Here is a 22,419-nt window from a genome sequence, read left to right as displayed (position 1 = left end):
TCAAAATTGAATGATAAAATTATCTTTTTGCCCAATTGTATAATTTTTTTTTTTGGCTTAGATATCTGGAGAATGAAAAAGCAATTGAAATCATTGCTATAATGTCTGGCGTCTACAATTTAGTCTAAGCTCTACACTTCGTCTCCCTCTCCATCCAATCTTTAATAAATATTTTAAATGTTTTATCATAATTTATTGGAGAACATAAAGCGGCGGGGAGGCTGGGCAGCAGCAAAAAAACTCTCATCTCTCTGTGGATGAGTTACAGAGCAGCGAAGCAAGCCGGGCATGTATAGAGTGCGAACTTTAAACTTGTATTGGGGTCCATTTGAACAAATAAACCTGACCCATCTCTCTCATAACATTGCAAATCCAATAGGGTTTTCTTATTCAAGAATTGAATCAAACCGACTTTTGAATGATTTGTCAAAACGTGGTCGTATCGACGAGGCACGCCACATGTTCGACAAAATGCCTTGCAGGGACAAGTTTGCATGGAACACTATGATTGCTGCTTATGCCAATTCAGGGAGATTAACTGAAGCTAATCTACTTTTTCATGAGACTCCATTGAAGAGTTCAATCACGTGGTCTAGTCTTATATCTGGCTACTGCAAATATGGCTGTGAAATTGAAGCTTTTGAGTTGTATTGGCAAATGCAGTTCGAAGGACAAAAGCCTAACACATACACTTTAGGGAGTGTCATTAGGCTGTGCTCCACAATGGGCTTTCGTCAAAGAGGGGAACAGATTCACGGGTATGCGATAAAAACTCGACTTGATGGTGATGTTTTTGTTGTTACCGGTCTAGTTGACATGTATGCCAAATGCGAGAGCATTTTGGAAGCTGAATATCTTTTCGAAATAGTGGCTGATAGCAAAAATCATGCTACTTGGACAGCTATGCTTACTGGGTATTCTCGTAATGGGGATGGGTTTAAAGCAATCGAGTGTTTTAGGGACATGAGAACTGAAGGGGTTGAGTCGAATCAATTTACTTTTCCTAGCATTTTGACAGCCTGTGGAGCAATTTCAGCTCGTGACTTTGGGGTTCAAGTACACGGTTGTATAGTTAGGAGTGGTTTTGGTGCCAATATATTTGTTCAAAGTGCATTGGTGGATATGTATTCAAAATGTCGAGACTTGAATAGTGCAAAGAGGGTTTTGGAGAATATGGAGATTAATGATGTGATTTCTTGGAACGCCATGATAGTGGGGTTTGTGAGGGAGGGCTTTGAAGAGGAAGCTTTGTCTTTGTTTCATGAAATGCATGCAAGAAATATGAAAATTAATGATTATACATACCCATCTGTGTTAAACTGTTTTGTATCCGTGAAGGATATACAAAATGCAAAATCCGTCCATTGTTTAATTGTCAAAACTGGATTTGGGGCATATAAGCTCGTGAACAATGCTCTTGTTGACATGTATGCTAAACAGGGAAAGTTAGATTATGCGTTTATGGTATTTGACCAGATGCCAGACAAAGATGTTATCTCATGGACTTCCCTGGTTACAGGATATTCATACAATGGCTCTTATGAAGATGCTATCAAGTTGTTTTGTGACATGAGAATTGCAGGTGTATGTCCTGACCAAATTGCCCTTGCCAGCGTTCTGAGTGCTTGTGCAGAACTGACAGTTATGGAATTTGGGCAGCAAGTTCATGCAACGATTATCAGATCTGGTCTTGAATCATCCTTATCAGTAGATAACTCTCTTCTGACAATGTATGCAAAGTGTGGGGGCATAGAAGATGCCAATCATGTCTTTGACTCCATGGAAACTCGGAATGTCATTAGTTGGACAGCTCTAATAGTTGGATATGCAAAGAATGGTAGAGGAAAAGATTCTCTACAATTTTATGATCAAATGATTGCTACTGGCACAAAACCGGACTTCATTACATTTATTGGTTTACTATTTGCCTGTAGCCATACTGGTCTTGTGGAAGAAGGTCGCCAGTACTTTGGATCAATGGACAATGTATATGGGATCAAGCCAGGTCCTGAACACTATGCTTGCATGATTGATCTTTTGGGACGCTCAGGAAAACTTGATGAGGCCAAGGAATTACTTAATCAAATGGTTGTAGAACCAGATGCAACTGTATGGAAGGCACTGCTTGCTGCTTGCAGAGTACATGGGGAGCTGGAATTGGGAGAGACAGCAGCAAAGAACCTCTTTAAATTGGAACCCATGAATTCTGTGCCTTATGTACTATTATCTAATATGTATTCACTTGCTGGCAGATGGGAAGATGCTGCAAGAATCAGAAGATTAATGAAATCCAGGGGGGTTAATAAGGAACCAGGATGCAGTTGGATCGAGTCTAACAGCAAAGTGCACACATTTATGTCCGAAGACAGAAGCCATCCAATGATGAATGAAATTTATTCAAAGATCGATGAGATAATTATATTGATCAAGGAAGCTGGTTATGTGCCAGACATGAATTTTGCACTTCAGGACATGGATAAAGAAGGTAAGGAGATTGGTCTAGCTTATCACAGTGAGAAGTTGGCTATTGCTTTTGGGCTTCTCACTTTGCCACAGAGAGCGCCAGTACGTATTTTCAAGAATCTCCGGGTTTGTGGGGATTGCCATACTGCTATGAAATATATATCTAAGGTATATCTTCGCCATATTATTTTGAGGGATTCAAATTGTTTCCATCATTTCAGAGAAGGAAAATGTTCCTGTGGAGACTACTGGTAGGAGGTTGATGTTTTGATCCTTTATTATTCTCTCTGCACCTGTCTCTCATGGACTTGAAATCAAACAGATGATTCCTGATACTATTTTTGCCAGATTTTAGTAGTGCAGCTTCTGCACATTCAAGGTTGCTATTGTCAAGCTTATTTGTCATATTGTGTATAATTTAGAAAGAGAAGTATATAGCAGATAGTTGATCCAGAAGCAGATGTTTTCACAAAGATTTCAATATGATGGAGCTGTAACAACAAATAAGGAACACTGACATAACAGAAAATCCAACACAACCTTCTAGAGGAGTGCTTGAATAGGTTATTGAAGATATTATAGGATATAATGATAGCTGTCTTGGATGATGCTTCCTAGAGGATCTCCCCATCAGATGGACTGACATTCTCAGGTATTGAAGTCAGCCTTCAAAATTAACACATCATGTGTAAGATTTACTGATCTAGCAAATGCTGCAATTTTCTCTCTCTAATTTGTTGCTGTACAAAAGAAAAAAAATGTGGGATGCTTATTAGTGTTGAGACTCATCGGTACCTTTCAAACAAGTTGCAAGTGTTGCAATTGGTTTTTGTAATTGGACATGATTGATCAACTACATTTTGTTGTTACTTCTATATGAGAATTGAGATGAATTATCCTTTTGAGTTCCGCATTGTGCGTTAGAGAAATTTGTTTTGACTTTTCTATTTTTCTTATCATTTGGAGGAAATTGGAATACATGAAATTGAAACCAAAGCTAGGTATGATTAATTTCTGATTTTTCCAACTATTGGAAACTTATTACACATACAAGCCGCACCAGTGAATATTGATGTAGAACTGGTCTCAAGCAGAATTGAATGGCAAAAAATGATCCACATAGCAGGCCCCAACTAGTTTGAGATTAAGGCATTGTTGTTGTTGCCAAGAAAATGTAGGAAAGAGAAATGAACATATGTTTTAAATAATATATAACTAAGCAGATACAGACATCGACTTAAACTGAGGTTCATGTAATTGTTTAGCCTTGATTGGTGCCTTTTTATTTTATTAATAACAATTGCTTATTTTCTAAAATATGGGGATTATATTTTTTATTATTGCCAGATAAACCATGCACATCTGTCATTCTATTATTTAATTGTGTTGACTTGTAAGTGTAACATCACAGGTGGTAAAGAGAGCTGCAGCTGTATCAGAGGTTGACTTTGCTTATCCTCTGCCAGGTGCTGGAATTAACCAGTTAGTAAGAGATAGGTTAGGAAGTAGTTTGGATAGCTTCTTGTCACATGGAAGCCTAGCAAACAACAAAAGGTGTGGTTTGCTTTCATTTTTATGTTTCAATTTGGTAACTTTGAATTTGATATGAGTTGAATAATGTTCTTCATTTTTAATATTTCCTGCTGGTTCGAAGTCATTGTGGCACTAAAACTAACTAAAATTTATCTTCAATGAAATCGAGACTCTTTTTGAGTTAACTAAATTCCCAATATACTAGTTGCACGTGCTTTTCCCAGTTGAAGAAAGAGCTGTGGGCATGTGGTGTCACTTCTCTGTGAGATGTCACAATGCTTTAAATAATTCTTCTTAAATTTGTTTAATGTGATTATTACTTGCATTTGATACAATTATAAAATTGTTGCCGGTTTGTTTTTAATGAAGGGTGTCTGAATTGCAGCCAGAGACCGAGAAAAAAAAAATATTCTACTTGCTTTCATGAGTCATGCCTCATTCCAAGAGACAACCTTGATGACTGTACTTTCAAAGCCAAGCTGTGCTGGGAAATGAGTTCAAATTCTGTGATGGTTGGCTCATGTACTATCTTTTTTCAAAGTCCCACCCTGCATTTCTTCTCAGATTATATTTGAAGTGCTCCATGAATCAGTAGTCAAATTTTTGCATCCAACAAGTACCAAATTGCTTAATATTTTGATAGATTGGAGCACAAAATTTTTGAGATGTAGAATATTGGCTAATATTGTTGGATATAGGATTTGCTCATGGTGACATTATGCTAATGTAAAGAATTAACTTGGATATGGATGTTATATCAATTTTTAGGAGCAACTGAATTGGATTTTTGTTCTTTGGCAGATTTTCCCACATATGATTCATATATTTTTAACAAATCTTAATTCACTAACAAACGCCAGACGGTGGATTGCAACTTGGTAAAGAAGGTTGGCGTGTTTCTCCGTGTGGATCTAATTGTTTTTGCATTTATATATTTACTTTGACGGACAGCAGTTCAAATGATAAAATTATCTCGTTTGCCAATGTTGCCCACCAATTGTTTGATGAAAAAGCCAAGGAAATCGTTGTTCTAATGTCTTTGAAGTCTGTCTGGTGTCTCCAACCGAGTGTAAGCTTTACTTACTCTCTGGCATCTCCAATCTTTACGTGTATGTTTCCTTGAGTTCATAGACTGCATTATCAAATTCTATTCTGCTTTTTTGATATTCTGAAGGCTATTCGTGCTTCTCAGAAGCAGAGTGCCTCTTGTACTATTCAAAGTAAGAAATATATATCACGATATGTAATTGGTCCCTTGACCAGTGACTTTTTTATGTAAATGTATGAATGAACGTTGATATTGGCTCCATATGTTTGCAAATGGGTTTGATCGAGATTTAAATATCTTGATTTTACTGTGGGTTTGTGTCGTTGCATTTACAGTTCACAAAATTTAGACTCAAATTCATTTCTATAGCAAAATTGAGCCCCGATAACAACATAACAAAATCCAAACAGTATTAGTTCATGAAAGGATATAGGAAAAATTTGTGAATTTTTGTCCACCGAACTGAGAGCACAATTTGATGTGATTGCTGGTTAAGAACAATATACTAAAACATTATACCACTTCCCTTGTTCACCAGTAGGACATCAGCTATGAAATGTATAATTCTTGAATTTTGATGATATCTCTCACACCCTTGTTTCCTCATGTAAAATTGCCCTCAAGATTGGCCAAATTGGGTTGAATTCACTATTTACTAAACAATATTATATAGTCTTATCCATTCTCTAATATATGCACTTCTATGGGATGGTAGTAACATGTTCATACTACTTTTAGGTAGTTTTATTATATCCTAGGGTCCTGGAAGTTCATGGTGCCTCTGTAATCAGTAGAATTGACGTCTGCACTAAATGTTCGAAGTGGCAAGAGAGATGGAGAGTGGCTTTGTGCTGGGGGTCATATTCTTTCAAAATATATGCCTTTTCAATTCTGTTGCTATTGTAGGTAGCAATCATAGGATGCCAAGTCATTTTTTGTCTTTCTTTGCCAAAAAGAAGATGCTGGGATTGGAGTTTGGTAAATAATTATGAAAATAAAAGCCATTTGCTTCCCTGTTCTCTGATTTCTAAGAAACGGGATGGCCTAAGTTTGTCTTAGTCAAGATTGTACTACCATCTTTGCCAATTGCCATGTAGGCCTGGTGCCATACTTCTATGGGGTGCCTAGCTTTTCACCGTTTTCTTAATAATCAAATACGATTATTTGGAAGATTTATGTTTGATTTTTCCTCTAAAAATCAACATTGTCTGAGTCTATTGTTAATTTCTTGCGCAGTAATCAGTCACCAATAGTTTAACATAGTCTCCTTGTTTTACTTATGTTTGTATTTTCCAAGTTTCCTAGGAATGTGATGGTTGATAAATGAGTCAATATGGGTGTGTGTTGTGTTGTTGCAGGAGTATGAATTTCCTAGTTCCTTCCAATGTTCTTTTCCTGGTTTCTTCCACTGTTTTTGGCCTACCTGATATGACAGCATATTATACAAGTGATGTTTCGTGGAAGCTTTTTTTTTCTCCTTCTTGAATTGTCTACTCCATCTTTTCTCTGTGCTACCAAACAATATCTAACTACTAAGAGCAAAATCAAGACAAAAAAAATGATGTAACAACTCTAGTCACTGAAAACTTCCTCTTTATCCAAACGTTCAGCTAAACCGAATATGTTTGCATTTATTTTTCTGTAATAGTTTCTTTGCTTTTGCAGTTCTATTTTAGCCTAGGAAGCCCTTAGATGGAAATACAGTGAAGCAGGTACAGAAAGAAAGTCTTAATCCCAGACCCAGATATAGACATGCAGAGGAGGAGCAGATTGCTTGCAAACCGTCATATTTTGATCCACAGCAAGGTTGTTCAGATATGCCATAATGAGGTGTGGGAAATACATATATACATGTTAATCATTCCACAACAACCCAAGCCTTTCTTCCGTAGCTATGGTCATTTGCTTTAATCTTAAACAAATGATAAAATTATTTTTTCATTTTGGCTTAGTCAATCTTGGCATTCTCTGCGGTTTCATAATATGGTTAAAATTCCATTGGATTTGTCCTGAATGGAAGTAAAATATATATAAGATGGGAGGTTGGCTAATGGTAGGGACCACGTTTTGATCCTCTATCAACACATGGATAAATGAAATGAAATGAGCTAAAATCAATCAATCAATCAATCAACCCACCCACCCACCCACCTAGTCACCATGAGCCAATCTCCCATCTCTGGTTTCATTTTATTCCACATGTTAAGATGGAGAAATGCTTGATGACAACATGCCTGCTTGGAATTCTTCTCCTAAAGCAAGAAAATGATTTGAATAGATGAGAAAAAAAGTGGGAACTGATAAGCATGAGAGATCCATTGGTGCAAGGAAGTCCACCAATGGAAGATTTAGTTGGACACAATGGAATAACAACACAATCTAATAGTTTTTAACATTGTCTCCAAAGCTACAAAAAGTGGGGTCCAACTAGAACAACTGTCCAACACAAATGCTTTGCCTTTATATACAATAATATTAATTGATGACTTGATTCATCTTAAAATATATGCTTTTGGGTATATAATATAGCGTTTTGCCTGCTCTAAGAAGATATGCCTAGATCTTATTGAAGACCTTAATTAGTATATATGCTTGCATCATTGCCCACTTCTTTATATTCCTTTGTTTAGCAACTACTCTCCCCTACTATTTTAAATTAGCATTCCCAAAACATGGACAAGATAGACAATATTAAAGCATTCTTTTTTTTAATTGTAGGTGGGGGGATAATTACAGAGAAGCTTCATCGAATGCTGAATAATCACATTTCTACAGATCTCAACATTTTATAAATTTTATTTGGAGACTTGCAGTGATGGGACTGGGTACCCACAGCTATGATATATGGATAATTTTTTGGTATATTATATGATAGCTCGGGTAGATGACAATACGTGAATCCACTGACTCATTAGTTGGTTTACTAAAATAATCTTAGATACGCAGAGCCCCTCCCTTCCAGGTGATTTCATCCCTTCTTTCTTTGACTTTTTGTTCATTACAATTAATATAATGCCTTTATCCTCTCCTTAAGAATGGAATATTTGTTTTAAATATCCAAGTGGTACTATAATTGCATGCTTTTATATGTTTAATATTGCTTATAGACCATGGAATTCCTCGTTAATAAAGCACACTGAATCCTCTTCGATGGCGAACCTTTGATATGTATCTATTACAATATGGAAAATAATTTTTTTTTTTTAAACCAATATTGCATGAGACGGCTCTCTGATCTGACTTTTCTTTTCTTTTTTTCTTTAAAAAAAAAAAGGTTTTTATTATTGACCCTTGGGTATGTTCATGATTATAAAAATAATCCTGTTTTGAGATGCAATGCATCGTTGGAAACCATAGAGTTTACTATAAAAGGAAGAGAAGCAAAACAACTAGACGGTGTATAAGCACTGCGAAATATCCTTCTTTTCTCACTTCCAGATAGATGGATAAGGAAGCATCTACAATTCTTTCTTCCACATTGGATGGAGAAAATTGTCTTTCTGCTGAATCCTGTGTTGAGAAGAAGCTCAAATTATTTGGGTTTGAGCTGAATCCATACAGGAATGATGAGAGCTGCCTGAAAGGGTCTGCAGAAGGAGATGAAAGTGTGAATTCATCAAACAATGTTTCATCTGAAAGGAGGAAACCTGTCAAGGAGAACAGTTTCACAGGCGAGCCTGACGATAAGAAGTTTGAGTGCCAGTATTGTTTCAAGGAGTTCGCAAATTCACAGGCTTTAGGAGGTCACCAAAATGCCCATAAGAAGGAAAGAATGAAGAAGAAGAGATTGCAGCTTCAAGCCAGGAAGGCTAGCATCAGCTGTTATCTTCAACCTTTCCAGAACAACCTCAGTTACAATTGCCATGGCTCAACTCAATGGTTCTATGATCCCTCCTGCTGTACTCCTGAATTCACCTTCTATGAGGAGTCTCAGATTAGTTTCAATCCCTACGATCATGATTCCCATCTTAATGGGTCTCAAGTACCAAAGTGGTATGCTGTACCTGCTCAGGTCCCTTTCCAACAAGAAACTTGTATGTTCACTTTAACTCATCCTAGGAGATCCAGAGAGAACAGGCCTGTCATTAAGAAGCCTTCACCTTTGCCTGCTTCCAAGCAATCCTGTAAATCTTTGGATCTTCATTTAGGCCTTGGTTTGCAATCAAATAGAACTGGGATATAACATGTTCCAGTTTAGATTAAAAGCCCCACACGTTTCTTTCAACTCTCGACGGGTGGGAGACAATACACAAGAAATTCGTGATCTTGATTGGCTGGTAATTGATCTCAATGATTGCTGTCAAAGACATCAAGATGATTTTCTTGGATCATACACACATAATGTCATCTATAATTCAATTTCCCTTAATGAAATTAATCATACAAACATGATGTACTTTCACTTTGTGGATAAGGAGAGCTCGCAGATTGGATGGTGAGACATATTCAGCTGAAATCATTCTTGAGCTGATAAACGCTTGCTAGAATTTGAGCGCTTGAGCTTGGTCAGGACTTAGGAGTCAAGATTTTAATGTATTATACTCATAGTTATTCATTTCAGTTTATTTACAATTATATATTGACGTAAATTCTGCGACTTGCTAGCAAAATGAGAACTAAATCCCAAGATTGTAATCTCCGTGTGTCTCTCTTGTTGGTTAGAGAAGGAAAGACTTGAAATTACAACTTGTATGCTGGAGAGAGGTGTGACTGAAAATTAGTCTATGCCTCAGCAGTGCAATTGGAATCTTCATTGCCGAGCATGGATCAACAATGTACATCTACGCAAACGCACAGATTATTCCACATAATTCATGTTTGGTTGCGCAGGCATCTGCTGCAGGAGAGCTCCAGCCAACCTCCAGGCCCTAACGTTTTTCTTTCTGCCTGTGCCTGCTCCTGCACATCTCGAGACTTGAAAGATCTGCAAGGTTGTAATTAAGCTCAGACTTTTCTGTTTTTTTGGTGAAATTTTAGTCATTCTATACATGGGCATAGACTGTGCATGCTGAAAAAGAAAATATTGGAAACTTATATTTGTCATAATATTAACCAACCTAACCCCTTGAAGATTAAACGTATAACCTTTAAGAATATTAATATTAATAAGGTAAAAAGTTATAAAGTAATATTGATTTCTGATATGATAATTAATTAATATTTATTTAAATTTAGTTTGATAATTGGTGGCAGAGAATACTAGTCCAGTGAGAAAGACATGTCCACCCGTTTCTTTAAATCAGGTTTGATACTCTCATTCACATCCTATTATATATAATATCTAAATATAAACCCCATATTGACAACAATTTTGAAATTAAAAATTAATAATCGTTGTAATCCTATAAGAAATAATTTATTTATCAACAGTACTTAATTTTTTTGACAAATCTTCAATTAGGTGACAATCTTGAAATTTGTTGAAAAGTATAATGACTTTAGAATTAATTATCCCAATAAATATTGCCACAACTACCTAAAGATCAAATTGAAGAGTACAATCACTAAGAATGGAAAAAGTGGAAGAGTATGTCGATACTTGGATGAATTTTAAACATTTATATATTGGGAAATTAATGTGCAAAAACTTTACGCATGATTAAATTAGATTAAATTCATTAATTATTTGCACCCAAATGCAATGGTGCAAATGATCAATACTAGCATTAGTTTCCTAATCACAGAATAAAGCTTGATTTAGGTGGTAATGCTAAGGGGGGAGAATATTAGGTCTCAAAAAATTAAAAAGCATTTCCACTTTCTATCTCATGATGGACTTCTTCCAATATGACTTAAAAACCTTCATGAATTAATGTTTGGTGGTGTCTTCCACTGAGCCTTAATTGTCCAAAGTGCAAAACAACTAACTCATATCATCAAAAATTTTTGCATCAAGATTCGGGTTTTGACCTATTCATTTTATAATATTAATTGGACCGACCTTCCTTTTATAATCAAGAATCATAATCTTATTTCTATACATGTAAATCATTACCATTACCATTAAAAAAGAATCTCAAGTGTTTGATGACCCATTAATGAAAACATTTATTTTTATATATTAAGTTTTTCTTTTCCTAAGATTAATTTATAATATTATTAATGGATAATCTTTTTTCATTATTAGTTTGAATGATTCTTCATCAAGTACAAACTTCGGCCGATGGCTTTTTGTTTGGACTATTTGCCATATTAGCCGATTTTGATAGATTTGTTTTCCACTTTATTTACTTATCGAAGGATTTGATTCAGAACCGATTGAATTTTTTTATAAAAAATTATGATTAGTGTCAACTAGAGATAATCTCACCGATGTTACTTTATTTTTAAAATATAAAGAATAAGAACTCTTAATCGCTATTCACAATCAATGTGAAATTTTAAATAATTAGTTCAACTATATTATTCAAAAATAAATGGACATTGACAAATGAAAAACCTAACTCTTATTAGTAAGTTTCTCTGCACCGTGTGTATACACAATTTCTTGAAATTAATTTTAAAAAAAGAAATACAGTTGTGATGTGGATATGTGGGTGCTTTTGTAGTGTTCATGTTTTTGGTCTTGAATCCCACATAGCCTAAGTAGCGCGCGTGTGTGTGTGTGTGGTATATAAGCGTGTGCATAACTGCCTTCCAATCAACAATTGTCTGGAAGTGTAAGTATGCACAGTAAGTCTTCCTCATATCTTGTGTGTCCATTTTCTTGGAATTAATTTAAAAAGAAAAAAAAACCTAACTCTTATTATATTTGTTTATGAAACGTGACCCATTGATTACCCAATTGCACACGTGGGCACAACATCTATCCATCTCTAAACTACCATACTATAAGTTTATTAATATTATTAAACTTTCTTGTTTGTTCAGCATTCTTGGTACTTAGACAGGTCAATAATTCAATGTCTTTGCATAAATATATAAACATTCATCTAGGAAAAAAATAAAGAAAACAACATGATAGAAGAATGTTGTATTTAATTATATTTAATTATACATATGTTATTATTGCATGGATTTCAAAACCATGTTAATAAATTAGTGTTATATACTGCCATAAGTTATTGGTAGATCATGGACCTGGAAACTAGAGTTCTGCTAATATTAATGAAAATGAAAAGTATTAATTAATTAAAGATATAACACACGTGCCGTGTTGGAATGAGCATAATACATCATTATCGATTTTATTTTAGTTGAATGAATACTGGCTTGCTGTCTCCACCATGCAAAGATTATTGAGTTTTAATTGAATAATCTACGTCAAAGTTAAAATCCCATATTGAAAGAACACATAAAACAATAAATATTTAATATAATGTCTAAATCTTACAATTCATTAATTTAGACTTTATAAAAAAAGGTCTCATATTTTCTCAATTTTAAATCCTCTAAAATGGACAAAATTCTATGGCCCATTATGTTTCTAAGCTTAGGGCCTTATTTTCAAGGTTGAAATGGCCTCTTTCAGATTATACATATGATATATCCAATTGTCATTTTCAATGGCCAACACTGGTTGGTGTTGCTGACATGAAATGAAATGAATAAAAAGATAAAACTAAAATGAAGTCATTAGGAAGAACAATGAACAGGTGTTATATCTTTGTCATTTGATGTCAAGAACAGGAAAATCAGATCCCATATAGATATAGGGCTTGGTTAGGTGTTGAGTCACCTTCCTGCCCTAGTTTCAAGGCAAAAGCACTGTTAGAGCATGTCCATGCCTATTATCAATTCAACACCAGACAACAAAATTTAAGACAATGGAAAGATACCTCTTTTTTTCTATACTCCACATTGCCCCTTTGTCTCTATTCTTCGTTCGTCTGATCATAATCACATCTTACAAACGAGTCCAATTTTATTTAACAAAATCCCATGAAAGTTTTGATCATGATTAAACTTTTCTTTGATAATTCGATGGGGCAGGGTTTTAAAGTAAAATATTCACGTTTACATGATCTCTCCACCCTCTGTTGTGCTTACTTGGAGGAAATGCTGAGGAGCTGATACTTAGAACACACTTCAAATTAATATATGCACATAGTACCACCCTTAAATTGTTGTTTGCATACAATGATTTTTCCTTTTGGATTGCTTCATCTTCTTGACAATGACTTGATACTTTGTTAAAAGGGAATGCCCATCTTATCTACAAAGTAGAATTTGTCTTCCCACATTGTCAAGCATAATATTGCTTTAGCCTTTTTTTTTTTATGAAATAAAATTTTCATTGGTAGAAAAAAAATTATATATTTATATGTATGAGACTTTAAAATATTATTTTTCTAAATAAGGGAAAGTGCATTCAACAAAAAATAAATAAAAAAGAAGAAATTTATTTGCACAACGATGTTATAACCATGACCTAATAATAATAATACTCAATTGACATAATATTGCCAATTGAGATTACAGAATATTACATTTGGAAGAAAACAAATCAATCATCCAAGTTATTCTATTATATTTGTTTTAATGACAAAATTAACTTTTAACTTCTTTTACTTTTGAGCATTCTATGTATAAAAAATAAAGTGGTGATAATAATGATAATGATAATTAAAATGACCATCAACATCCTCTAATCCCCAACAATTAATTTTATTTTTATATCATTGAAGGTTTATGATTGAGGGATGAACTACCCAAAAGTTGGATTAATGAGAAAACATTAGTTTAATATTATGAAATCATTTTTAAGCAACATTTTCATAATTAAGATCCTAAACTTTACAGGAACACACTATCAATGCCTCCAAATTAATGCTTGTCAACATTGGAAGGGACAAATAATAACGGCAAATGCAAGGACTTATGCTATTTTTTTTTTTTTACACATATAATTAAGGAAAAAGCTTGAGGGATCAAGTGGATTCGCATTAAATGTAGAATAATGAGGTTATTTGTGTAATTTCATTTATTAAAAATTTGTGATTTTATACTATTATCCTTGTAGAGATTTTTCTTAAACAATGTGCATAATTTGAAATTCAAATTACAAATTCTCTCTCATCCATTAAGCATTATAACTCTCAATGCACTAATTCTCTCTTATTTATTAAGCATTACAAGTTTAAGATTAAGTTACTACTTTTTATACACATGCCTATTAATTTTGAATATTATGATATAGTATTATAAATTAAATAATGTGATAAATCTTAACCTATGATAATTTTTTATTAGCAATTAAATAATACAACATATTTAATTTTAAAATTTTATTAATTCATAAATCATATAAAATTTATTTGTTAACATATATTGAGAAAAAAAATACATCCTATTAATTTATATGGCACATACTCTTAAATTAAATTGATTTTATGTACTATATACTATATGTGAAACTTAACCTATGATTATATGGCATATACTCTTATATTTAATTGATTATATATACTATGTACAATATGTGAAATTTAACCTATGATATCTAGACATCAATTAATTAATATTATATATATATAATTATTTGTAAAAATAATATATATATATATATATATATATATATATATATATCACATGCTTAAATGTCTCGTTAAATTAAACTTGACTCTATAAACTACATGACACATACTCATCTAATAAAAAATTGACTATATATACTATACATAATATATGAGACTTAATCTTTGATCTATGTTACATGCCATAAAATCACTTATAGATTGACTCTATGTATTATAAACTATATAAGCCTTAACTTATGATTTATGTGACATGCCACATAATCAATTATAAATTGACTCTATGTATTATACACTATATGAGACTTAACTTATGATCTATGTTACATGCTATAGATTAAATTATAAATTGACTTTATACACTATACACTCATTATATGAGGCTTAACCTATGATATATGTGACATGTCACATAGTTAACTATTAAATTGATCAATTTAAAATCAACTATATCAGTTTTAACCTATGATATGCTACATAATCAATTATAAATTGATTTTATATATTACACACTATATGAGACATAACCTATGATCCATGTTACGTGCTACATAATCAATTATAAATTGACTCTATACACTATATACTATATGAGGCTTAACCTATGATCTATGTGACATGTCACATAGTCAACTATTAAATTGATCAATTTGAAATTAACCATATGAATTTTAACCTATGATCTATGTGACATGCTACATAATCAAATATTAAATTGATCAATTTGAAATTAACTATATGAACCTTAATATATGATCTATGTGGCATGTCACATAGTCAATTATTAAATTGATCAATTTGAAATTAACTATATGAGTTACATGCCACATAGTGAACTGTTAGATCGACTCTATGTAAAATTAACTTAATGTAATATAACCTATGATTATATTTACCATGTAATATAAATTGACAAAAAAATAATTAATTAAAAATTATAACTTATAAATTAAATTAATTATGTTTTAATATATGGTATGATTAAATAATTTGTTAATAAAAACCTTGTAATATATTTTTGATAAAAATTCTCTTCATATTATTAAAACTGCATCGTTTAAACATTAAGTGCACCGTTTTAAGACTAACTTGGAAAGTTTCAAGACTAAGGGAAAGCAAAATATTCAATACTAAAACACGTTTTTTCACACTCTTAAATGCATAAATATGAAAGATCACAAGATTGCAATAAAAGAATCGTTTCCTTTATTCATTTGACACTTTCTCTGTGTAATATCGATTCAATATACTCCGAATATCTTTGATTACATCTCTCTTCTATGATCATGTCAACTTCTTCTCAATGTTTAGATAGATAGAAACACATTAATCTGGTTGCTTTCTTATAGTTGACTTTGGATTAAAGTTCCTCATTCTTCTCTCTCTAGCAAAGATAACATCTCACATTTTAGAAACAATTTGAAGGTATGCTTAACAGGTATCTATATTTTAATATTTTGAAATCAATTACGTTCATAGTCATATTCTCATGACACTAGATATCTATATTTATACTTAATGGATAAACATGTTATAAAACCTTAAGCTAGGATAACTTTTTCCTCTTCGAGTAATAGATCATGAAAAGTATTCTTTTAACGATATTGGACTTAGAAAGCAAGATGTTTGTATTTGGCAGGCTTTGTACAATAGTGGATAACTTTAAGATCAAAGTAACAGAGGATGTCTATGAACAATTTATCATTATGAGTTATCATTTACACTTGAAGTTATATCGATTATAATGTTGGAGGCATATATAATCATGCTTATAATTAATACATTTTTTTTTGTACAAAGGAAATACCATTTCATATATTCATGTGGAGTACAATAGAAAATGAAGCAACTTTTCAGTTGTGTATACCGAATGGAGAAATTTGGGAGGTCTTTGTAATTGAAGAAGATGACAGTGCATACTTGATGGATGGGGTTTGGGAGTTTTTGATTCATTTTCAGATTGGATTAGATTATGAGATTGAATTCAATTTTGTTGGCCTGAAAAATTTTGCAGTGAAAATTTGCAATAATGAAGGACATGAGATCACTTACCCTTTATGCTCTCCAGGTATGTGTTTTTAGAATTTTTAATAATTTTTGTATTTTCATACATTAATTTTAATTATTATTTAAATACAAACTGAATAGGAATCGACTTACCTCTGTGTACTTGGACATTCACATTTGTTTGCAAGAATTATGACTAGAAATATAAAGTGGTAATTATTTACAAACTTTATATTAAATGAAATTATTTTATGATTTAAAATATTTATTATAATTTTTTCTCAATTTATTTATTTATTGTGGATTTTATAGTGCATTCCAATTCAGGAAGCACTGAGTCATCTTGGCATAAGAAATTGCATAATCAACCTTAAGCATGCTAAAAGATTAATTCCATTTCGAGTAGGGTATGTCTACAGGCAAGTTTCAATAAGAGCAACTGAATGTAATAAGTGGATGACTGGGTTTGAGAGTAGATGGATGTCATTTGTTCAATGGTATGTGTAACACCCCTATATGTATAGCCTAATATATTTCACTGTTTCGGTGATCGGTATCGGTTCGGATTAAGGGGATTAGAACTACATCTAAGACAACTAGATAAGCCCTGAATAGAAATAATTAGTAATTGCAAAATAGTTAAGTATATAGAAGAAAAACAGAACATAAAAGGTTAAATGAGCCGGGAATCACAGCGATGGGTGACTTTCCCGAGAAGTGACTGCGAAGGCCATCGTAACCCTAATTATGAACTGGAAAATGTGACGCCGCGATCCTTAGGACTATGGCGAACCTAGTGGAAAAGAGAAAATCACAGAAAAGAATTGTTAAGCAGGTCAAAAATTAGATAAGGGATTCGGAAGAAATATCAAATAACTTGCGAACCGGATTGAGCCGATGAGGGGCAAATTGGTCAATTCACCCCTAAAGCTGACTTATGACCTAACTGTTCAATGAAATCGGAAAAACAAAAATTTCAGAATTGAGAATTAAATTAAATAACTAATGGAAAAATAAATGCAAAAAAAAAAGAAAATTTAGAAAGTTATTACATCATGCTTATCTCACCTTTATGACATCATAATTGATATTTTTTATTACCCACCAATATTGACCAAGTAAAAAATTGTTTAAAGAAGAAAAATACATAAAAATTCAAAGAAAAAAAGTCACTCTTCTTCCTTCATGAAATCGGCAGCCCCTCTCTCTCTTGAAGATCTCCATAGCCAACCTCCATTAACAAGCTTTTAAAGCTTGAATTTCTTGATTGTGTCCCATAAATTCCAACCCTAAACCTTAAAAAGCTTTTAATCTACACTAGAGAAGGTGATTGAGCAAGAAAGAAAGAAGAAAAGAGGAGTAGAATTGAAAATTGAACTTCAAAGTTCAAGGTTAGTGAGTTAAATTGAAACTTTTAGTTTAATTCTTATGTTCTTAGCTCAATTAACCTATAAATTAACTTAAAAACAAAAGAAAATTATTATGGGGGATCAAAGAGGATTTTCCACCAGCTTATGGTAGGGTTTAGATTAAATAATTTTGATGTATTTGAATGGTTGTTTAGGTTGACTTATGTATGTAGACCATGAAAATATACTTTGATTGCATTGTATTTTAAATTTGTGTAATTAGGGTTCTTGAGCATGGGAAAAATTGGGAAAAATTTTGAGAATTGATCAATTGATGTAATTGACCTTACTTGAGTTGAGAAATGGTTAATTGTGACCATTTGTGGTGTGTGTGAATTGCTATAACCAAGTTACAATTCGGATTGCTTAGTGATCAGATTCTAGCAGCTTGACCTAGGTCCATTTCAGGGACCAAAACTGAAAATTTACCAACTCAATTGGTGTGAAACTAACTGGGAATGAAACTAGACACATAATGGATCATTTTTAGTTGAGGAAGCATGCCCAGAAAATAACCATAGCCTAGTGAACAATTAGGTCAAACTCGGGTGTAGTGCACTACCACTGTACCAAAATGACCAAATGAACAGTATTTGTTCATTTGGCCATAACTTGGGCTATACAGATCCAAATGATCTGATTTTTGTGGCATTGGAAAGGTATGACATAGCACTCCTAAATTCTATCCATAACCCAGTTATTTTGCCACTCAAAGTTAGTGATTCAAAACTACCTGAACCAAATTAAGTGCCCAGAAATTCTGGGTAGACCAATTCGGCCAGTCCTGTTCAAATGGCCATAACTTGGGTTACAAAACTCCAAATGGAGTGATTCAAAAAGAGAATTAAATTTAAGACAATAAGGAACAAGTTTTATGCAGAACTCTTTGCCAAATTCTAACAGCAACATAATCAATAGAACAGTACAAAATAGGACACCAAATCTGAAAATTTTAAAATTGTGCTTAGGAAACCTAAAAATCTAAGGTGCAACTAAAACCAACAAAATTGATAACTAAAATGTGGTATGTGAGTAACAGTGAAATTCCCATGCCTATTAAGCATAAGAAAGTCAACAATTTGACTTGAATAGTATCATGAATAGTAACCCCGAAAGGGAAAATTTTAAGAACGTTAATTTAAGCATATTATGACTCGAAATAAGTAATCGTGAAATTCTTTAATGGATTTATGATAAATTGTGATACTGAAATACTGTAAACTGTATATTCTTTACCCGGTGTAGGTAAAGTTAAGACTGGAGCTTCAGTCAAACATCTCTTCAATTCATCAAAACTCTGCTGGCATTTGTCCGTCCACTGAAATTTCACGTCTTTTCTAAGTAACTTGGTCAATGGAGATGCCAACATGGAGAATCCCTTCACAAATCTACGGTAGTATCCAGCTAAACCCAGAAAACTACGAATCTCTGTGACATTTCTGGGTGGCCTCCAATTAAGGACAGCTTCAATCTTGCTTGGATCTACCTTAATACCCTCTTCTGATACTACATGCCCCAAGAAAGATATTTCCTTCAGCCAAAATTCACATTTCGACAATTTAGCATATAGCTGTTTCTCCCTCAAAGTTTGCAGTACAATTCGCAGATGTCTATCATGCTCTTCTGCATTCCTCGAATAGACCAATATATCATCAATAAATACCACAACAAACTGGTCGAGGTATGGTCTGAAGATAGTGTTCATCAGATCCATAAAAGCAGCCGGAGCATTAGTTAACCCGAATGGCATGACTAGGAATTCATAATGGCCATAGCGGGTTACGAAGCGATTTAGGAATACTCTGCTCTTGTACTTTCAGCTGATAATAACCTGATCTCAGGTCAATTTTGGAGAACACAGCTGCACCCCTCAACTGATCAAACAAGTCATCAATGCGGGGCAATGGATATCTGTTCTTTATAGTCACCTTATTCAACTGTCGATCATCAATGCATAACCGGAGAGTGCCATCCTTCTTCTTTACGAACAACACTGGCGCTCCCCAAGGTGACACACTAGGGCGGATAAAGCCCTTGTCAAGCAATTCTTACAACTGCACTTTCAACTCTTTCAATTCTGCAGGTGCCATTCTATATGGCGTTATGGAGATTGGATCCACACCAGGCATAACATCAATCTCAAACTGCACCTCTCTTTCTGGAGGTAATCCTGGCAATTCATCAGGAAACACATCCGGAAAGTCACATACCGTAGGGATGTCCCTTAGTGCTGGACTCCCCACCTGGGTGTCTATCACATATGCCAAGTATGCTTCACACCCCTTTCTGATCATCCTTCTGGCTAGTGCAGCCGAAATGATGTTTGATGGCAGTAAATGCCTCTCCCCGTGTTACCACATCACCGTATAAAGGGAGACCAAAAGTGATCTTGATCTACGATCCAATCATGGCGTGATGCCTGGCTAACCAATCCATGCCCAAGATGATATCATACTCTCTGAAGGGCATTTCAATCAAGTCGGACAGGAAAACATGTCCTTGGATCACCAAAGGACAGTCTCTATAAATTCTGTTGACCCGGACCTCTTGTCCCAAAGGACTAGTTACTAGCACTTCAAAACCCATTTGCACACATGGAACAGCAAGTGAACTGATTTTGCTAGCACTAACATATGAATGGGTTGAACCCGGATCAAACAATACAAATACATCTTGACCAGAGATAGAGAATGTACCAGCTACCACATCAGAAGTCTCAGCCTCTTCACGCTGTCTCATTGCGTAGATTCTGGTTGAAGCACTTCCTTGTCCTGACTGACCAATTGTGCCTCGATCGCACAGGCGGTGCCTCTACCTCTGCCTCTTCCTCTGCCAACTGACTGTGAACCTCTGGGAGCAGGACTCTGAATAGATCCCTCGGCAGTAGTAGGAGCTGGGCTATATCTCGGAGCACCAGTACAGTCTTTAGCTATATGGCCCTTGCCTCCACAGTTAAAACAGGCTCCAGTGGCCCAATAGCATTCCCCCCCATGAATCTTGCCACAAGTCTCACAGGGGCGGGCAGAATGTGAACCCTCGCTGATCGGCCGACTGCACCTAGGGGGTCTTTGTCCAGTGAATCGGCCCCTACCAAATCTTCCACCTCGACCCCTGCTGGGTCCACTAAACTTCTTTCTCTTTCCAGAGGTAGCACCAGAACTCTGTTCAACTGATTTTTCCCCCTTGTCTTTTTCTAATTTCTCGACTTTTTCCTTCACTGGGTTTGCTTCTGTTTCAACTCTCTCCAGTTCAAGTGCTTGAGACATAAGTTCTGAGAAGTTGCTGTGTCGAAATCCCACAACTTGCATCCTTATGCTGGGCTTCAAACCCGTCTCAAATCTCTTACATCTTGCTTTGCTGGTAGTAAGGAGACTCTCCGCATAGTGACTTAGGCGGGAGAACTCCCTCTCATACTCTGCCACTGATCGATTTCCTTGTTTTAAGCTCAAAAATTCTTGCAGTTTCTGATCAACATATGCATCTGGGATGTATTTCTGTCTAAACTCTCTGATGAAGTCATCCCAGGTCAGCACTGGTGGTTCAGCCAAGCTGTGGGGGATGGTCTTCCACCAATCATACGCATCCCCTTGCAGTAGCGACACAGAATATTCAAATTTCAGCTCATCTGTGCAGTGCAATTTCTTAAACACTATGTCCATTCTCTCAAGCCATTGCTCTGCCTCTAAAGGGTCCACTGTACCCTTAAATTTTGCAGCCCCATACTTCAATAACTTGTCGTACTGTCTGGCTGAAGGCAGTGGTTGTGCCACAGGTGGTTGGGGTGGAGCTTGAGCAGGCATACACCACCATTTCTTTGAAATATCGCGACCATCTGGCGGCGAATTGTGCAGGAATCGCGGCATTTGTGGGGTGGTGTTCTGACCCACTAACATTCGGTAAAGCCGGGCTTCCTTGTGCCTCGGCTTCAACAGATCGCTGATCGAGCGATCCCCTTCTTCCATTTCAGTCTGAAGTTAGGGTATCTCCTGAACAAGTAACACATGGAGATTTCCCTCCGTTAGTTCATATTCATGATGTAATGCACTGTATGTAACAATTATGGACATTGAGCAGTTATACTTAACAAAGAAATACACAAATTCACAATTTAAAACGTACTTCAAAAACTTGCTCTGATACCACTAAAACATGTCACACCTTACCCCTCTGTAAGGCATAACATGATCCCGTAGAATACCTAATGAACTACCGAACTTCACCTACCGATAACTCATTAAGTACCCTACAAGGGATTTTAAAACAATTTTCTTATTTTTGATAAGTGGTGAGCATTTTCTAATAGGCATTTAAAACATTTAGTTAAAATTAAAACTAGTTAATATTTGTGATCCATTTTAGTTTTCCGCAAATTCTATAAAAATTTTGACAGAGTTTCCTCTGTATTTTGAGAAAACCGTTCTTCAAATACCTGTAAAAAGCACTTCTAAAAGTTTTTTTCAACCACTACTTCGGTTTCACAATC

The 22,419-nt window shown here is 34.5% G+C and overlaps 2 protein-coding genes across 3 annotated transcripts; both read left to right on the top strand.

Annotated features, from left to right (window-relative positions):
* Positions 1-30: 30 nt before the first annotated feature.
* LOC110632047 (pentatricopeptide repeat-containing protein At2g03880, mitochondrial) lies at positions 31-5,295 on the top strand. 2 transcript variants are annotated; one of them, XM_021780138.2, is made up of 3 exons: positions 31-3,115; positions 3,875-4,017; positions 4,382-5,295. In XM_021780138.2, exon 1 carries the CDS (start codon positions 289-291, stop codon positions 2,716-2,718), a length of 2,430 nt encoding a protein of 809 aa, XP_021635830.2. In that variant the 5' UTR covers positions 31-288; the 3' UTR covers positions 2,719-3,115; positions 3,875-4,017; positions 4,382-5,295. The 2 variants fall into 2 exon arrangements, with proteins under 2 accessions (XP_021635830.2, XP_021635831.2); XM_021780139.2 differs by having other exon boundaries at positions 4,366-5,295.
* A 2,262-nt stretch (positions 5,296-7,557) lies between these two features.
* On the top strand, positions 7,558-10,031 carry LOC110632030 (zinc finger protein 5). The gene is made up of 2 exons (XM_021780119.2): positions 7,558-7,626; positions 7,763-10,031. The coding sequence occupies exon 2, from the start codon at positions 8,487-8,489 to the stop codon at positions 9,225-9,227; it is 741 nt and encodes a 246-aa protein (XP_021635811.2). The 5' UTR covers positions 7,558-7,626; positions 7,763-8,486; the 3' UTR covers positions 9,228-10,031.
* Positions 10,032-22,419: the final 12,388 nt, after the last annotated feature.

This window comes from Hevea brasiliensis, chromosome 9 (assembly GCF_030052815.1).
Source record: "Hevea brasiliensis isolate MT/VB/25A 57/8 chromosome 9, ASM3005281v1, whole genome shotgun sequence".
Classification (NCBI taxonomy): Eukaryota; Viridiplantae; Streptophyta; class Magnoliopsida; order Malpighiales; family Euphorbiaceae; genus Hevea; species Hevea brasiliensis.
This window is presented reverse-complemented; position numbering and strand designations above follow the sequence as displayed.